General features: G+C 35.9%; 1 protein-coding gene across 4 annotated transcripts in view; it reads left to right on the top strand.

Moving 5' to 3' along the window:
• The first annotated feature begins 214 nt into the window (after positions 1-214).
• LOC125653748 (cadherin EGF LAG seven-pass G-type receptor 2-like) overlaps positions 215-20,242 on the top strand; it is a 75,951-nt gene continuing 55,923 nt past the window's right edge. The window contains exons 1-6 of one of the 4 annotated variants that reach the window (XM_056145463.1): positions 215-3,188; positions 3,672-4,584; positions 12,929-13,269; positions 14,861-15,035; positions 15,767-15,889; positions 18,631-18,871. In XM_056145463.1, the coding sequence (XP_056001438.1) occupies positions 522-3,188; positions 3,672-4,584; positions 12,929-13,269; positions 14,861-15,035; positions 15,767-15,889; positions 18,631-18,871 (4,460 nt within the window). In that variant the 5' untranslated portion in view covers positions 215-521. The remainder of the gene's footprint in view (positions 3,189-3,671; positions 4,585-12,928; positions 13,270-14,860; positions 15,036-15,766; positions 15,890-18,630; positions 18,872-20,242) is intronic. The other 3 variants (XM_056145464.1, XM_056145462.1, XM_056145461.1) reach the window with 3 other exon arrangements.

The raw sequence follows: 20,242 nt of genomic DNA, 5'->3' as shown, positions 1-20,242 counted from the left end.
TGCACAGGTGTATTACAAACATGCTAAACAAATAGTGTTTAAAAAATTCTATAATTGATTTTTTTTGCTTTGCTGTTACTTTTGCCACCTCCAGCAAAATATTTTCTTGAGAAACATCTCAACTGCTGTTTGTCTTTAACCCTCGGAGTTAATTTGAAAATGATCCCGGAAAAACTACTGTCCAAAACGGGCAATAAGAAAAATACGCGTTTTTATTTTGCTGTAGCATGTGCAGCGAGTAGTTGAAATTCGTACGAGGGAGGTAATTAGACGCGCGTGTCAACCTCGTTGAAATCAAAGCCAAATTATTTCGAACGACTTCGAAGGATAGACCTAACATCGGATTATCTGTTTCCAGCTTGTTAAAGAATATGGTAACTTAGATATAACGTCAAAAATTTGGACGGATATGAAGTAGAGTGTGTGTATGTGTGATTTATATACTGAGGAAATAACAAGGGGATGTCTTAAATGTTCGAATTCACCTGCGTCTTGAATAGGAATTCAAGAGAAGAAAGAAAATGGGTGTCCATGCGTCAGCGACCCGACCCGTAATTTGGTGGTGTGGAGTGACTCTGCTTTTAGTGCATTTTCACGAAGTGACAAGTTTGATTGTACATGTGCAATGGAAAGATATTCCGTCAACAGAAAGTGAAATTTTTAACTTGAGTGAAGATGGAAACTGGAATCATAAATTAGTGAATTCTAGTTCAAACAGGGGAGAATCTATCGTAGAAATTAGAAATGGTGCTGTTTTTCTGAAACCTGATGTTCCGTGTGATGAAATTGTAAATCCATTTGAAATCCGGATTTTATCCTCGAGAGATGACGTTAATGAAACAATTGTATCTTTGCTACCATTGAAAATCAGTTTAAAAGGCAAGAATTGTCTCATCCCAAAACACAGGAAAACTCGTAGAAGGAGGAAGAGAGGTGAAAAATACCACATTGTCATCAAGAGAAAAAATTATCATTTTAACTGGTGCTTTCAAAAACATGATGTGCTGCTCAATTTGGGTGCATTATTGCCCTCCACTCTACAGAGTTGTGAAAAATTAGACTTTCATTCTAACGATCAATTGCCATATATCGAATTTGACCCGAAATCCAAGTCATTCTATACACTTCAAGAGTTTTGTACACCATCATCCAAGTTTTCACTATCCGGTCATTTGAGTTTAAAGTGTACCAAATCATCACATTCTGTGACAATCCCTGTGAAAATAGTGTTTAAAAATTTGTTTGAGTTTCAACCATCATCCTATCAGGACCGTAGACCTGTACGAGTTCGCAGACAAGTGATGAACAATGCTCCTAATTTCCCGCAGCCGACGTACTCGGCCACGGTGCAAGAGAAACAGAACCCCGGATACCACATTATCACGGTCACGGCAATGGACACGGACACCGGTGACAACGGAGTCATCACTTATAGTATGACTGCACAAAACGACCAACGAAGCAAGGACATGTTCGCAATTAACCCAGTTACTGGCCTCGTGAATACCACGGTGATGCTGGATCGAGAACTGATTCCAAGTCACACGTTTGCAATTATCGCCTCCGATAACGGCTTTCCTCAGATGTCCGCCATGGCTTTGCTCTACATTAACGTACTCGATATCAATGACAATGACCCAAAGTTTGAAAAAACTGTTTACTATCAGGAAGTGTCCGAAGACCTCCCAGTGTCTTCTACTGTGATGACAATAAAGGCGACTGACTCTGATGAAGGGAAAAACGCTGAGATTCGATATCGCATTATTGAGAACCAGCAATCCTCAACATTTATGATTGAACCTGTCACGGGAACCATTACAACCCGGGCTCTGCTGGATCGAGAGAGCAATGCCTCATACCGGATTTTAATTCAGGCCACGGATCAGGGTGATGTGGAGAATAGAAGGTCATCTACGACGACTGTCAATATTGCAGTGTTGGACGAAAATGACAACTACCCACAATTCTCCCAAAGAACTTACAGGGTCAATGTATCGGAGGATTACAACTTCAATATCAATCCTGTCATCACGAAAGTGACCGCCACTGACAAAGACTTGGACAATAATGGACAGATATCTTACAACATCTTTGGAGGGAACACTTACGATACCTTTAGGATTGATGCAGTGACGGGTGAGATTGCTGTGCAAAAGCAGCTGGACTATGAGACCACCACCGAGTATAGGTTATCCATTCAAGCTCAGGACCATGGGGCACCACCGAGGACTAACAGCACCGACGTTATCATTAGAGTTGTCGATGTCAACGACAATCCACCAGTGTTCCATGCAGCACCATACCGTGGCACTGTGGCGGAGAATGCTGCCATAAATAGCACAGTGGTTGCAGTCCAGGCACAGGATCGAGACGACGGATTGAATTCCCAGTTGGTGTACTCCATTGTTAACCCAGATGAGGATTTGCCATTTTGGATTGATTCTGCAACAGGAGATGTTAAGGTGAAGTCCAAGTTGGACAGAGAACAGCATGAGACTTATAGTTTTGTGGTGATGGCTAAGGACAGGGGGGCACCAGCACAATCGGACACTACAAGTGTCTTTGTGACAGTACGAGACATAAATGATAATGCTCCCGAATTTTCTCAGAAAATTTACAATCAGTCAGTTTCGGAATCGACTGCCGTGACAACCCGAATCCTCAGTGTCACGGCGACAGATCTTGACAGCAACGACAACGCGTACATCACATACTCCATAGCCAGTGGCAACGCTAACAACGTTTTTCAGATCAGCACGATAAATGGGGAGGGCATGATCTCTCTGCAAAAACAGCTTAACTTTAAGGAACACTCCCAGTACCAGCTGGAGGTCAGGGCCACTGACCTCGGCGGCCTCCATGACACAGCTCAGGTCAGGATTTACGTCCTTGACACCAACAAATATAGACCCCAGTTCCAGCACACACCGTACAAGATTGAGGTCAGGGAGAATGTGCCGGTTGGGTCATCTATTTACCAGGTTATGGCAGTGGACCGAGATGTGGGGGAGAATGGAAGGGTCAGCTACCGGCTTGGGCAAGGAACTAGCAGCTTTGATATCGACGAAAATACGGGAGATATTAAAACTCGAGTGAAATTGGACAGAGAGACGACAGAGAGCATGTCATTTGCGGTGGAAGCACATGACCACGGACAACCATCTTTATCGGACGTTGTCATGGTTTCAGTAAGTACATCACACACAGGTGTTCTGACGTGTAATATTGTGACTATAATTTGTACTGTTCTCTGATGAGACATTCTTGAGTACGTTAAAGTCATTGAAATATATTATTTAACACTGCTGCATTGCTGTGGTTTCCATTTCCAATGTTTTGTGAACATTGTTCGTATGAATCTTGATAAATATATATATATAGCATTCAACGGTTAGGAATTCTGACAGAAATGAAGTAAAATGTAAATTAAAAAGATAACTTTCATTTTTGAAAATGCATGAGAGTATTCAACAACGCTTTATGCAGGCATGCTTTTCATTTAGCGTAAAGCATTGCAGCTCATGACCTGTGTATATATTTTCGAAAAAAAAAAATATTTCTTGAATGATATATGCATGTATTGAATTGATCATGAAAGAATGTTGGACATAAAATTCAGGTACTTGTGTATATATTTTTATGTATGCTGACAATTTTGTTCGTATTTGCAGGTGATTATAATGGATGAAAATGACAACGTTCCACGTTTTACTCAAGAGAACTTCACAGGCAGTGTTTTGGAAAATGTTAATTTGGACAAGAGTGTGATGCAGATCTCTGCAGTTGATGAGGACAAAGGTAACAACGCGAAAATTTCCTACAGTCTCGTCCACTCAGTCGACCCGCCCAGTGATGATTTCCTCATTGACTCTGTGTCAGGAGTGATCAGGGTTGCTAAGAAGCTTGATCGTGAGAAAATACCAGTGTACAACTTGAAAGCTATGGCTACTGATGGCGGTGTGCCTTCAAGATCTTCGACTGTTGGAGTCAAGATAAAGATCGGAGATGTAAACGATAATCCACCAAAGTTCCCATCGAAAGAAATTGAAATAAGAGTGCCCGAAAAAACACCGATTGGTTCTGTGTTGATGAAAATTTCAGCCTCTGATCCTGATGAAGGTGAGAATGCAGTCGTGGAATATGAGAAAATCCCTGGGCTTGATGCTGATAAATTCGATCTGAGTTACAGACCGGGTGAACCTGCTGTCCTAAGAAGTCGTGTGGACTTCGATTACGAAGAAGGACCCCGGAAATTCTATGTCAGAATTTATGCACGATCGAAACCCTTTTTTGAAGATGCCACCTTGATCATCTCTATACAAGACATCAACGACAACAAACCAATTCTTAAGGACTTTTCCATCATATTCAATAATTTTGAGGAAAATTTTATTACCAGTCCGATTGGCCGAATTCCTGCATCCGATCTGGATGAGATTGATCGAAACAAACTGAGATACGAGATCTTGGGAGGAAATGAGGCACATTTTCTGGACCTCAACACTTCAACAGGGGAGCTTACTCTTGATTATCGCCTGAATTCTGATGTGCCACGGAATGGGACCATCCAGGTCAAAGTATCAGGTAAGAAAGGGGCTCCTATCATTCCTTGGGGGTGAAATTTTAGCCTTGAGGTTGGGTACAATGATGTAGTTGATTACAAATGTACAAGAGGTACCCCAAGATCCACCTCAGAAAGCAAAATAAAACTGATATATATGACAATGCATAATGTGATTTCAGAGACAGGTAACAGTTCATACTGTCGTCTAGAGAATATTCAATAATTTGCATATAACATATTAGTACCCTGCTGAATCATGTCTAGAAGTCTAGTTCTATTAAGAAAGCTGAGAGGAGAGATTTTTAATTTCAGGGTAAATTCACATTCTTTATGTAGGATAATCTTGTGTATCATGTTCAACACTGGTCCTAAAATCCCGTTAAAGCAGGCACCTGAGACTCCTCTTTTGTTGTGTGGAGGAAGAATTTTTCTGCTTTTGTCATATTGGTTAACATTATGTAAAAAGATCTTACCAAGTGTTTCATTGTTGAATATCAACAGAACTTAGCTGTTGATGGAAAAATAATTAACTCAGCAGGGACACAATTTGAGAAAATATCTTGACAATTATTATTTAAAAGAGAAGGAGAGAACTGATTCAACAAATTTACAGAATGTGTTTTAATTCTTTTTTTATAATCATTAATATTGGACTAAATTCAATGAAGTTGAAAATCTAGATAGATCTATGGAATTGTAATATTTTGAACATTTCAAAAACAATTTATAAATCAACATTTCAAAAACAATAATTTATAAATCAACATTTCAAAAACAATTTATAAATCAACATTTCAAAAACAATTTATAGGTCATCTCTTTAGCATCTTTGGGTTGTTTTTTTTTTTTACAGGATAGAGACCCTGTAAGATGTTGAATCATTTTTAATGCGTATCTAAAAAAAATTTGTTGTTTTTGTTGTTGTTGTTGTATTCATAAATTGGAAGAAGGAAGGAAAAAACAACCCCAGTAGAAGCCAGACAAACTTGTTTTTCAATACAACTGGGTAAAAATGATATTTCCATCTAAAGTTCAATCTTGTGTTTCATGATACAATTCAATTGTTGCATTAATACAACAATGATACAATGTGCAATTACTCTCGGGGACTCGGCATGCTCCGAGAGCAGTATCCTTCTCAGGAGGGACACTGTGAGGAATGCAGGCCTCAAACATATGATTCACCCTGATCAATGTGCACACTAACATGGATTACTCCACACAGCAAACCTTTTTTTTTTTAAAAGGCCTCAAAATAAAATCAATACCATGTGTAGGCCAGCTTATTGGAATGATCAGTAAATATTTGTATACACATGGTTTTTTTTCCATTTCTGTGCACAGCTGTCTTAGAGGCTTAATAGTATAAATGAAAGTCTATAAAGGGCAATTTAATATGCTAAAATATATTTGAATAGTGTCTTATTTGCCTGCGAATAATAATTTGCCCCCAAGTAATAATTTTCCATCTGTTCATTAATAACAGGAAAATCTCTCAGTTGAAACATGAAAAGATTTTTCCTGTTTCCTCTGTCCGGGACTAATGTAAATCATCAACATGTTTATATGGCTAAATGAATAATTACTGGTCAGGCTGTCAAAATTTCAAGTGCTTAATTAACTTTTTAAGTGCAGTTTAAAAAGATAGGATTCTTTACATGTAAGACTTAATTTCATCAAAAGAATGCAGTTTAGAAAAGAATGTGAACATGATAGTGAATGGCTTCATAAGTTCTGTACAAAGCAAAATTTTATGGTTTTGGTGGGTGTGTTTAAAATTCTGTTTTGTTTTTAAAACAATGTGAGAAGTCTTGGAATTCAGAAATTAGAAGAGGTTATGAGTAAATAGCTAATAATAATTTCATACACTACTGTGTGTAAATTAAATGTTAAATGCATTTTTAAAAGTGTATAATTTCTCTCTCTCTCTCTCTCTCTCTCTCTCTCTCTCTCTCTCTCTCCTGCAGTATATGATGTAATGTTATTGGATGTTATTGGTGAATGGACAATATACTGATGAACTGTTGTGATATTAATCCATCATGAATTATAGATATTGATGGTCCATTGTGTCAGTGCTAGGTCAATACGCCTCATTATTAAATATTGACCTCCAGGACGGGACAGAAGAGTGTGCAATTTCCATAATCTCGTTATCGCTCTAATTATCAACATGATCCTAAATCAATACCTTTCATTCCTGTATATTCTCACCTATGGCCTGATATTGTGTACATATACAATGTAGTGTACATATCACTCCCGTGGGGATCCGGGTTAGAATAGATTCTCAGTATCCCTTGCTTGTCATAAGAGGCGACTAAATGGGGCAGTCCTTCGGATGAGACCGCAAAAACTGAGGCCCCATATCACTGCAGGTGTGGCACGATAAAGATCCCTCCCTGCTCAAAGGCCATAAGCGCTGAGCATTAAGTCCTAAATTTTGTAGCCTTTCACTGGCAATGGTGACGTCTCCATATGAGGCCTGAGTGAAAGATTCTCGAGAGGGACATTAAACAATATATAATCAATCAATCCTATCACTAAAATGTATAGATATAAATGACATCATTTAATTTAGTTTATATATAAACAAGTAGTGACTTTTCTACCTGTCTGTATTAAACAGCTGACTTGAATACATGCACATGATAATACAGATGTATAAAGATTTACCACTGTCCTGCAAGATGCATTGAATGTATGCATTCTTAACTTTTTTAATCCAGGTTATCATCAACATATCGGATTCAAATAAAACAAACACTGCTGAAAATTGATCTGTATTGTGCTTTAGTCTTTAATCCGACACAATCTTATGTATGTACGTAAATTCAGACATCCGTTATACTGGAAGTCGGTGTGGATTCTACATTTGCATTTTATTGTCCGTCTACCCTTCTTACACATCTCTGAATACGATTACCGATTACCTAGCTGTTTAAAATTACCTAGCTGTTTAAATTAACGAGCAATCTGCTAATCTGGGTATCTGCTGTTCAGGATCAAATTACTTTTTTTTCTTAGGCCCACCTTAAATTTCTTTAAAAGATTTTTTCCCAATCGGAATTGTCAATCAATTTGGGACAATTGCATGAAAACGTTGTAAATGGCAATGGTTTAATACGAAATTTGGTGAATTTTACCACTGTGAAGCGAGCATCGAACTGTAACTTGTCTGGCTATTCCAATATGAGGCATGGTTTTGACAGGTAATAGTCACCTTTTTGTGACTTTTTATCTGTAACTTGTTCACAATGCATTTCAATAGACACCATAAAAATGTAGAGGCTGTTCTAAATCTGTCAAGTAATCAGGCTCAAGATGGGAGTAAACACATTTAAGTTATAAACAAAAAAATTCAAAGGTTGGATTTAGTAGATTGAGTGACTAACGTACTTGTTAAAATGACTTGAATATTCCATGTGCTTATAAGCTGCTGTTTTCATGATCATCATGCAGAGTTTTATCCAGCTTTTAGATGTTACTGTGCATGCACTGTACCCATTTTGTATCAAGAACGCAGTTGTGAACTTCCAGGGTTGGGGTGGGGGATATCCTCAAATCGTGATTTATCTCAAATCAGGCAATATAAATTGATTGATTACAGAATATTATCTCTATTGTAAGACTTTGATAATGATAGCAAATTATTTTCAATTGAATATGATCTTTATTAAAATATCGTACAATTTTGAATACTTTCTACAATTGAAGGGGAATTTTTACTTGTTCCCACCCCCACCACTCACACACACAATTTCATGTCAAGTTCAGAGATAATTTAAGGATTAAGTTGATGAATCTGACCCCTACTAATTACTTGGTATTGTTTTGATATTTATGATAAATTAATGACTATATATAGATATTCAGAGATTTTACAGCTATGGTTATCAGATGTTTTAATCTGAACTCTCTTGGACATGTTGGAGTGAGAGCTGAATTATCCTGTATAAGGATTAGGTGGGAGATTACAGGTCTGGTTTAAGTCTTTCACAGTGGGGATAATCTGTAACTGACTCCCTGTTTATTTTATTTTACACTGACCATTACTTTCAGACTTTGGACAGGTGATTTTATGGGATGAGACCTCTACCTAGGTGTCTGTACAGCCCCTGATCACTTTAATCCGGTATAGTTATAAGCTGTCGAATTCCAGCCGAATTAAACCTACCTGTTTGTGAAGTATATTAACCAGCTGTGATTCTGTGTAACAAACATTTACCTAGCAATTTAACATTGTTGTAAGTTTCTGATCATATTAAGGAATATTACTTGTTAGTTTTAATTATAGAATACATTACAAAAACTGAAGATGGATGGATGGGGGGTTGCTGAATATCAAGTTATTTTGTAGCTCCAATGCAGACAAACATTAAAATGACTGTCCCACCATACTAGTTGATACTAATTTACTGTCTTTCTACAGATCATCACTTGTGATCCATTAACAGGAAACATACTAAATTGTAAGTGATTGATATTTGAATGGATCAGCAGCTGATCATTTGAATCAATTGCAATTCATTGGATTTGAACCACTTCATAATCTTCATATGGCACAGCATATGGATGGATGTTTTTTATAGTGTACACTCACTCTACTGCTATTCAGATTGACTGCATTTTGTTCTTTGATACATTAAACAACCTGTACATGTATGTCGGAAGTTCAACATAAAGTTTTCAAATCAGTGATTTAGTTATTCGGGTTTCACAGTCTTTCATTATCAGAATCTCTGATTGGTCATTTCCAATCTACAAATTTGCATATGTACATGTATATATATGTATATATTTACAACTGTCCTTCGGTGGGTTTGCCTGTGGGATCATATGTCATTGGAAAGAACCGGGGGTTTCTGACCGTGGCCCAGTATATGAGAAGATAATCTAATAATGAGAATGTTGCAGGGTCAGCTAATCCCCCCTCTCATGTATCTTTCCTCTACCCCCTGCAATATTTTTCCATTACCCACCTAAATCCTACATGTCATTTTATAAATCACCGTGGTAGGTTAAATCTCCAGAATCCTCACAGCATGGGCTCTGGTCTTTAGTCTCCTACAGGAAAATGACTAAGTCCCTAAACCAAACACAGAGCATGGAGTGTCAATTCAAAGATCAACACTAGGTTTAATTTATTATGTGTATAGGTAAAGCCTGGTGTTCAAAGGGTTTAGGCCTGGATATATCTATCAGGGTGTGTTATGGCCAGGGTGCAAGAAATTTTGATTTTTTCCTTATCTCTCTGGGGGGAGATATGGATTGCTTTGTTTCATTTGTAACTGTAGATTTATAATTCTCTGCTCCCGTTTAATCAGGAGTTTATTGCTGGCAGAGATCAGATACTGGTTGGAAGATTTATTGAGTCACATTTCAACTTCGGGGTTCAATTAAATTAATGTCTGCCTTGGTCATCATGGCAGGGTTTATTGATCTGAGATTTTTATACAGAGGACTGGCGCGCTGGATGATATATTGCATGTAGCAGCAGCCTACAATTTTACATAGAGTTGCTCAATAAAATGATGGAATCAGACTTAATTCATATTAAATAATGTACCAATTAACTGTATAAGTAGAAATTTTAGCAAGGATTTAATTTTGGCATTATTAGCAACAGTATTGAGATTGCAGTTGAACAGACTTGATTCATATTACATAATGTATCTTTCACTCGTATTGAAATTTTGATGTATTGATCATCAATTGTAGGTGCTGACAGAAATATATAAACTGTTACGTAAATGTACATTGTTCATGTATATTTATATGTATACTCTGTTACTCTGAATGTATTAATTTGTGTTCCTGTATATTTATATGTATACTCTGTTACTCTGAATGTATTAATTTGTGTTCCTGTATATTTATATGTATACTCTGTTACTCTGAATGTATTAATTTGTGTTCCTGTATATTTATATGTATACTCTGTTACTCTGAATGTATTAATTTGTGTTCCTGTATATTTATATGTATACTCTGTTACTCTGAATGTATTAATTTGTGTTCCTGTATATTTATATGTATACTCTGTTACTCTGAATGTATTAATTTGTGTTCCTGTATATTTATATGTATACTCTGTTACTCTGAATGTATTAATTTGTGTTCCTGTATATTTATATGTATACTCTGTTACTCTGAATGTATTAATTTGTGTTCCTGTATATTTATATGTATACTTTGTTACTCTGAATGTATTAATTTGTGTTCCTGTATATTTATATGTATACTTTGTTACTCTGAATGTATTAATTTGTGTTCCTGTATATTTATATGTATACTCTGTTACTCTGAATGTATTAATTTGTGTTCCTGTATATTTATATGTATACTCTGTTACTCTGAATGTATTAATTTGTGTTCCTGTATATTTATATGTATACTTTGTTACTCTGAATGTATTAATTTGTGTTCCTGGGTGATTTTCTGATGTACCCTGTGTACTCTGACTGACCGCGTGAACTGTCACTAAATGTAACAACAGTGTTATGTCTGTATTACTTCTGGACACATGATACCCCAGGCCTCATTTAAATGCCCAATGTAGAAAGATATTTAGCGCAGACACACACCACCAATTTTATGGACACCACATCAATGTATAGCAAACAATTCAGACAGAGGTGTCAAGTTTAGTCAAATTTTGACCAGTTGTTAAGACATTGTTAGAGAGGACAAATTGGGGTCCCCCAAACATGTTATACAAGTTCCAGCAAGCCCTGGAGAGCCCGATTGTGGGGAAGGTTGTAAAGAATAGGTAAACATTGATTGCACCATGCTGTTCGGCAGAGTCTAATTCAGAAATTAATTAAAATCAATCCTTTGAATTTTTATTCCGTAGATTCCAATTTAAGACATGTTGTTGTTGTTGACACCTCGGGCAATTTTTTATTGTCTATCATTAAATAGTATTGCATGCACTTGAAAAGTACCAAATTGATATTGGCACTGTACATCCATTTGTGGTTCACAACGACGGATGTCTAGATATACAAATAAGAGATTACATATATAATTCATGCATTGCTTACTGAGATTCATTGTCGGCAAGCCAGGGTCAGTCTTGTTAACTCTTACGTGGTAATTTAAGAGATAGCAAGACTGATGGTCACAGTCACAGTTAAAAACGACTACTGAAATTATGGGAGAGGAGATTGATGAGAAGCAGTTCTCAACTTTGAAATATTATTTTGATATGTACAGCACTCCCTTGCCAACTTTTGTTCAAGATCAATTTGGGCAATAAAGTGGGGGTGGCAATGAAATAATACAACAAATTCACCATTACTGACAATTCACTGAGCAGTCAAAAGAAATGGAGTTGCGTAATTTATTTGGACTACATTCAGTATAAATGTATAGATAATCATTATTGAGTTTTATTCAGCAACTGTTCATATAAACCTGACCACCTGCACACCTTGCCCAGTCCATCACAACACGGCTCTCGGAGTACATGTGTGATTATGGAAAGGTGTTAATATCTAGGTAATTGGCATTATTATAGAGGGTAACTCCTATACGATATGACCATTTGTTGGAGGAAATCGGTGGCATATGGCATTGTGTTGAGTTGGCATTATAACAGAAGTGTTGACACAAGGAAAAATCTGTCTTGTAGAATGTTCTGGTATTAAGCAGGAGTGTCATCATCACCCCGGGGGGTTGGAGGGGGGTGGGTGGGTTGCAATATATATAAATATCCAAGGGCCACCTGTATGTATATTTGACATGGCTTAGGGTTATCCACTCCATAAACATAATTTTCCTGCAATCTTAAACTAGACCAAACCATATATACACAAACTAAATCAAATATACATGTGTACTTTCACTTTGTCCATAATTCTACTCTACAAACAAACATTTTATATCCTTCACCAACAGTGTGTGCGTAATTATGAAATTTCGTCTCCGGATGTGGAAGACTAAACAACATGAACAATGGAACTGACCGATTCTATACTGTTATAATAAAAATGTAGCTCTCGTTTCCGTTCCTCTTTAATTTGTGTATAGAGTGAGAACAAAATTCTTCACAGCTACTACTGTTAGCATTGAGAACGACATCTTTTATGTTGATTTAGATTATTAATTGAAAGGTAAATAGATGAAATAATTTGATTCTTACTTCATCGTAACTACAGTAACCTGACTTTAATACCAATGATATATGATAAGAATACCCTGTACATATAAATGAAGGTGCACGAATTCATGCTAAATCCAGTTCCACATTGACATACAGTAAGCAAGTGAAGTCCAAACATGTATGTGTATTTCATTTCCATGATATGTGTTCGTATATGTTTACAATACTCTCCAAACTATGTATTTGTCTATTTTCAGATGGAATAAATGAGAAGAGAGCTACATGCCGGTTGTATGTCCGCCTGGTGACAAAAGAAATGTTGGAGAAAAGCGTGACAATACGCCTGAACAACATTACTCAGAGCACGTTTCTCTCGCCCCTGTACAAATTCTTTGTTGATGCACTGGCATCAGTTCTGAAAACGGAGGAAAAGAATATTTACGTTATCAATGTAGAGAACGACACAGACGTGTCTACGACGGTTCTGAACGTCAGTGTTGCCGTACGGAAGGCAGACGGATCGTTTTATGATTCTGAGGTTCTGCAGGAGCAGATTTATCTCCAAAGAATCCGACTGGCGGAACTGTCAACACTACAGGTGTGTAGCTGTTTGTACTGACCTGGTCCTGATTTCTCTAGACAATTTTAAGTCAAAACTTGAACTTGGTGGACTTATGTCTGAGATTTTACACAAATTTTGGTTGTTCAAATGAAAAAGAATCTCAAAGTTTAGTTTGAGATTTTTTTTGAGAAATCCAAACCAGCTGAGCTCCATTGAGATAAGAATTATTTTAGAACCTAGCTCATTTACAATTCAATCATCAGAAATTACCAATTTCTTTTACCTCTATACCGAGCATTGGTATTAATTAAATGTTGATTCTTTACACTGTTTTGGGGAGTATACAGTAATATACAATTGTTATAGGAGTCATCTCGTCTCTCCATCCCACTTTTGTATGAGCCTTTGAGGTGCTCATCTTTGAACCAGGGTTTGCTATATTAGTTTATGTATTTAAGATAAATTGCCATGTTCATGATTCAATGTCATTTTGAACAAGGTAAAAATAAATATATGTCCAAATTTTGGATGTTCCTTGTGTTGGTAGTCAAATTGCATCAATTCTTATTGGTGTGACGAATCAGTCCACATTTGGACTCTGCAACCAAATCCACCTTGCAATGAATATCAAACTACCTCTAGCTGGCAGGAGTCTGCAAGTCCTGCCTAATTCAACATCAATTAGCAATTTTTATTTTAAAATCCATGATTGAAATTCAAACCTTCATACACCTAGAAATTTAAATGTTGTTGATTTTAATGATGTTATATGGTATTTAAAACCTCGTACGTGTGCAAGATATTGGGTGATTTATGCTTTCAATAAAGCAATGATAAAAATCAGATGTAAAGTCTTGAGCACATCAGGTATGCATCAGAAGTGAAAACGGATAAATCATAAAATTTAAAGGGCATGAAAGTCTGGATCAAAACATTTTGTCACATTTAATCACCTGTAATGTAAGAATTAAAAGGACTTGGTTATAGAAGCACTGCGCTATATGTACATTTCATTTCAAACTTGTATATAACAGAATGCAGTATAGGGATCTTTCTCCTTGTCAAATGAAATGCTAAAATGATTTTCTTTTTAAAAAGTTGAAGGTAATGTGTTGTCAAACACTGGATGAACTGTTTGTATAACTGTCCCAAAGTGACACTGTACATTTATAGATTAGGACAGAAAATGGATTGACTCGTATGACTCAGAGGTGCATTTGTGCACAGACAAGTTGACAAAAACTACAAATGTTTTGGCAGCTGTGTATTTGCATGCTTTTCAATTTACATTAGATATTGCATTTGCAAATATACATGTACAAGAATATAAATCACTTATTATGCCATGTATTTGCTGGATAGGAAATCAAACTTAAGGCCTCCTGTTTGCTTAATGAGTAACTTTACCCCTTTGTGACATTCTGTTTTGAGGTTGGAATGTCAAAGGTCAAGGTCATAATGTTCTCTTCCTATTAACATGAATGCATAGTGGGGCCTTGGAATACTTTTTTCAGTAAATGCAATTTATGAATGTATTTTGGTGAATATAAGAGTAAGATTTATCTAAGATAAACAAGATATTTTTAGATTCATGACAGTGATTCATGCTTTTTATTCCATGTTACAGGTCCTGCCATTTGAAGACAATATATGCATTCGTGAGTTCTGTGAAAATTTTGAACACTGCATCTTCTATGTGAAGTTCGGTCGTCCCCGGCCCTTCATCTTCTCGGACATGATGCTATTCCGCCCGATTCACCCAGTGAACAGTTTCAGATGTGAATGCCCAGCTGGATACTCAAGTAAGCCTGCAAGTACTAATAGAATATCGATTTAAATGTGATCGAGCTGGACACTGTATTAAATGTAGAGAATCAGTTTGTATGTGCATGGTATGCATCAGTTTTATTATTTATACATGTACCGGTACATGCCATCTGTGCAAATGACATTAAACTGTTGGCGTTGACAGACAAAATTCATATAGTCTGATGACGTACATCCTCTATAACATCATGTACAATATAATAACTTGAATTTTGTGTGTCCCAACTTGTTATTTAAGGCATTCCTATGCACTGCATATGTTGTAGTGTGTACAGAAAGAAAATAAAAACCTAAAACCATTGCCAGAAACTTTCACAACAAAAACGAAAACTTAATCTATGTTTTTAGAAATTAATTGAATTCAATTTACCGTATTGAATGTAAATCTATTCTCATGATTTCTTAATGGTCTAAAGCAAAGGGGAAATTTGTATAGGGTTATATAGGGAGGGGTAATATATTTTAAACTTTTGAACATCATAGACAAATTATAAGGCCCTTATTTTGCAGGAATTTCATATCTGTACTTATTACAATCAAACTGAGCCAAAAACAATATACATCAACCCAGACATCCATTTTTTTGTTTGTATCAAGTGTCCTTAAAAGTTTATATTGTTTGACGATGATGATGATGATGATGATGTTGATGTTGATGATGATGATGATGATGATGTTGATGATGATGATGATGATGATTTTACAGTGACCAAAGGGAATTACTGCGATATGGAGATAGATACCTGTTACAGCAGTCCTTGTAAGAATGGAGGAGTGTGCAAGCGGAAGGAGGGGGGATACACCTGTCTGTGTGCTCCAAATTTCTCAGGTAAGGAGGACCGCTGTACGAGTAGGGTACCCGAATAAGTATCTGTTGTACAAGATGTAGTGTACATACCTGTCTCATCTGTTGTACAAGATGTAGTGTACATACCTGTCTCATCTGTTGTACAAGAGGTAGTGTACATACCTGTCTCATCTGTTGTACCAAGATGTAGTGTACATACCTGTCTCATCTGTTGTACCAAGATGTAGTGTACATACCTGTCTCATCTGTTGTACAAGATGTACCACATACATACCTGTCTCATCTGTTGTACAAGATGTAGTGTACATACCTGTCTCATCTGTTGTACCAAGATGTAGTGTACATACCTGTCTCATCTGTTGTACAAGATGTAGTGTACATACCTGTCTCATCTGTTGTACCAAGATGTACCACATACATACCTGTCTCATCTGTTGTACAAGATGTAGTGTACATACCTGTCCTATCTGTTGTACAAGATGTACTGTACATACCTGTCCTATCTGTTGTACCAAGATGTACTGTACATACCTGTCCTATCTGTTGTACCAAGATGTACTGTACACACCTGTCCTGAGAAAGCAGTTCTGGCCCCAGCATCAAAGATGAGGCTCAGTCCTGCAGTAATCACTTTGTCTCTCAGTACTAATGTCTTTGTCGCAATGTGTTTATATTCTATTTGTCACTGGATGATGGTCAAAGGAATTTACATGTAGTATCCTCTGATTTTGAGATTTGAAAGGACAAGGCCATATTGTCTACTATTAATGGGCTCTCTGAATCTTATTATTTTGCTGGTACACATACAATGTTGAGTGTAAAAGGGGAGACTCAAGAAGCAAATCTATTGAAAGGCACTGAAATCTTGATCAAGTTTCTAATTATGTAAGGCACAGAATGTTTCATATCCAGAAATGGGGAAATGCATCATTCCACTTGACCTAGGTTTAATAAAGTCATCTTATTCTTTTTCTGAAATGAATATAGGATCATGTATATAATCCTACAAAAGGAATATAACTAGCGTGATCTTACAATAACACATCAAAAATGCAGAGACTTGGGGCCTCTGTTTTCCTTGGATACTTTTCTGTAATGTGACTTTTAAAAATATATTAAGTGACGTAAATGATATTAGTGTATACGAATGCTATATATAATTCTATATTTATTATAGACTTGTTTTTCTTAGTGATATAATCGTAAACGCATGACATTTGGTATTTTGTATTGTGTTTATCGACTGGTACAATGTACCAGAGCCCCCTTTCCCCCAACAAAAGAAATTTCTTTGGACTGTAAACAGTATTTCTGTAGAATTTCCTGTAAAACCATTTATCATGTGTGTAGTTTATTTTGTCTATTTTCAAAAATCATGCATATTTTCAGATCTAGTGATAGTTTAAAGGTTTTCACACAAAATCCCATAATTTGATAGCAGCGATTATGTGAAGTTATCCTGCGAGTTCACAACGACTAAAGGATTGTAGTCGCATCGATTGATTATCTGTAATCTGATCCACTAGAGCGATCCGCCCGGCTAGGTGGAAAAGGTGAATTTAGACTTCATGTCCGTATTGTGTGACAAGGAACGGCCATTATGTTGAACCGAATCTCCCCAGGATGCACTCGAGTCCCATTAGCTGCCGAAATGGAACCTGCAGTAAATCGTCCTTCTTTTGTATGAGTAAAACTTGATATATCATTGTGTATGGTGTAAAGGTATTTAATGTAATTATGACTTGTTAGAAGTCAATAGCCTTTTTAAAAAAAAATATTAAGACCCCTTTTTATGTTTAAATGGCATGAAGAAGACATGAAGAAAGTTGTTTAAGGAAAACTGAGTGAATAATCTGATGGAGCCCATATTTTGTATAAATAACCACTTAGATTATGATTAATGGACTTGGCTGTTACTTTTTGTAATCAAGAGGCATAAGACAATGCTTAATAATGTCAGGATTTGTGAGATCTTGTATTGATCAAGTCTGGATGGGAGTCTAGACTCGTGTGCTTGCTGCATATGAAATGACTCCTCGTGGTAGAACGGATAGAGACTGTGTCTTGCAGAACAACCCATTGATTTCCTTCGTACACAATAAAAATGGAAAATAATTTCCCAGTAGGATTCTCCATGATAGCGAAGGTTATAGAGCAATGATTGGTTATAGCTTTACAATGGCTTCAATGTGTTAAATAAAATTTTGAATTTGAGAGAAATATACAAGAATGCAGACCACAACATCAATTCCTGTCAAGTTTACGTTTTAGAATGGTTTACCTATTATTGAGATGAACACGATTTTTTTATGGTATTGTTGCTGTTTATGAGGAGGAACTGTGGCAAAATTAACCTCTGTAGAATATATGTCAGAGGTCAATTGTTAAGGTCAAAGTTAAACGTAATTACTGCCAAGCATACAAGTATGGAAGAATTTTGAGATTTTGTTGACGTATTGTTTTTATTAATTTTTTATGTGGTATTAATTTTTGCTATGTACGCTGTTATAAATTTTGTGTGGAATTATGTCCCTGTGTACTTATAAGTGTATTGAAGACCAACAATGGTACTCCAAGAAATTCCCTTCGTTTTCTACCTACGGATTGAATGGAAATTTTTATTTCGTGGAATTATGACCCCATGGGGAAAAAGTATGCTTACAGTACTTTAAAATGAAAGATTTGTAAATATATAATTAGAATTAGGGAAAAGAGTTAGAAGTAAGAATTTGGATGTAATGTTTTCTTTGTTGTCCTTGTAGGGGAGTCGTGCGAGATAAATACCAGCCAGCAATTTAATGTGTTAACCTGCCCCCAGAATCTCTGTGAACCTCCATCACAGTGTGAAGCGAACAAAAACTCTGGGGGATTTCATTGTAAGGGCTGTCCCTCCCAACCTCACTATAACCGGTACTGTCAGCTGACCACCCGGAGGTTTTCCATTGGCTCTTACCTCACCTTCCCAGCATTCAAGAGGAGATTCAGATTTAACATTCAACTCAAGTAAGAAATTGATTTGACAAAATCATATATATGTACATGTATTAAATATATATATATATATATATATATATATATATATATATATATTGTAAAGATATCTTTTTCTCAGAGACGTGTATGTATTGAGTATTTCTGAGTAATTTCAGCTGCATGGGAATTTATTGACAGAGAATTTTTTTTAACACAATCTTTCTTTAATTGGCAATATTTTAAGTCTGTATATCAAATATGTACTTTATTGTCAGAAGTCACAATTAAATTATCGAACTTTTCTATTATCACAGTTTCTGTTTTTGAAGAACTATGCAGAAGTAAACTATTGTAATTAAAATAATTAGTAAATTGGTCAGTGTGTTTATAAGAGGAAGGTCTGAAATTGAAATCTGTGTACCAGTAATCTTATTAAGAGTGGTTAAGAAATTAACTTGCTGGGGAAAAGTTTACCACTAAGATTATTTTAAGGGATTAATTTAATAATCCCTGATTAGATAGGTAGGGTTTGATATCCTTCAGAGCTGGTTTAAAGAGTCTAGTTTTTAAACCATTGTAATCAGAAAGTCAGCGTTTACTTTATAAATATCTTTCAGCAGGTTGAGATAGGTTTATGAAAACATCAATGACTATATCCCCAAGCAGTTATTGTGTGTGTATATAAATTGGGGAAGATACATACAAGTTGTGATAAATTTGTCTTGACCAATGTATTGTGTAGAAAAGTGGGAAATGTCAATAAAAATAGATTACTTAAGAAAACACAAAGTTTTGGTTTTGTGTTGGTGATCAAATCATTTTCTTCACCACAACAATTTGTGAGACATTATGCCAGAGAATCACTGTTGTTGTTTTTGGAGAAAAAAATTAAGGCTTTTGAAATAATAAGATCATAAAGATAGTCACTATATATCCAATTCAGAGTATGTATGAAAATAAAAAAGAATTTTGCATTGATTTAAATTTTTTTTTTTGCATGTTCAATTATGTTGGTTGGGAAAGCGATCATTTTGATTAGACCTGTAGAAATTTTCATATTAATGATTCAGTAAAACTGCTACGTGTAGAAGAGTAATGCAGTAGATAGCAGACTTGTGGCATATGTACAAAACAATTTTTGCTGTAGTTAATTTTTGTTATATTCACTGTAGGTTTAAACTTGTAGTATTAAATTAAACCAGTGCAGTACAAATAATTTTTCCGGAACTTTTATATATAGAATGGACATAACCCTGAAAACTGTAAAAGAAAGAATAAATGAAAAAATAAAAAGGAAAAAAATAACATTAACAGGGAGGAAATCGGAGCGGTACACATTAGTGATGATTATATATTCATTATGTTTGTGTCATTGTGATGGAGAAAATGCAAGAAAAAAAA

The sequence above is a fragment of the Ostrea edulis genome, chromosome 7 (assembly GCF_947568905.1).
Source record: "Ostrea edulis chromosome 7, xbOstEdul1.1, whole genome shotgun sequence".
NCBI lineage: Eukaryota > Metazoa > Mollusca > Bivalvia > Ostreida > Ostreidae > Ostrea > Ostrea edulis.
This window is presented reverse-complemented; position numbering and strand designations above follow the sequence as displayed.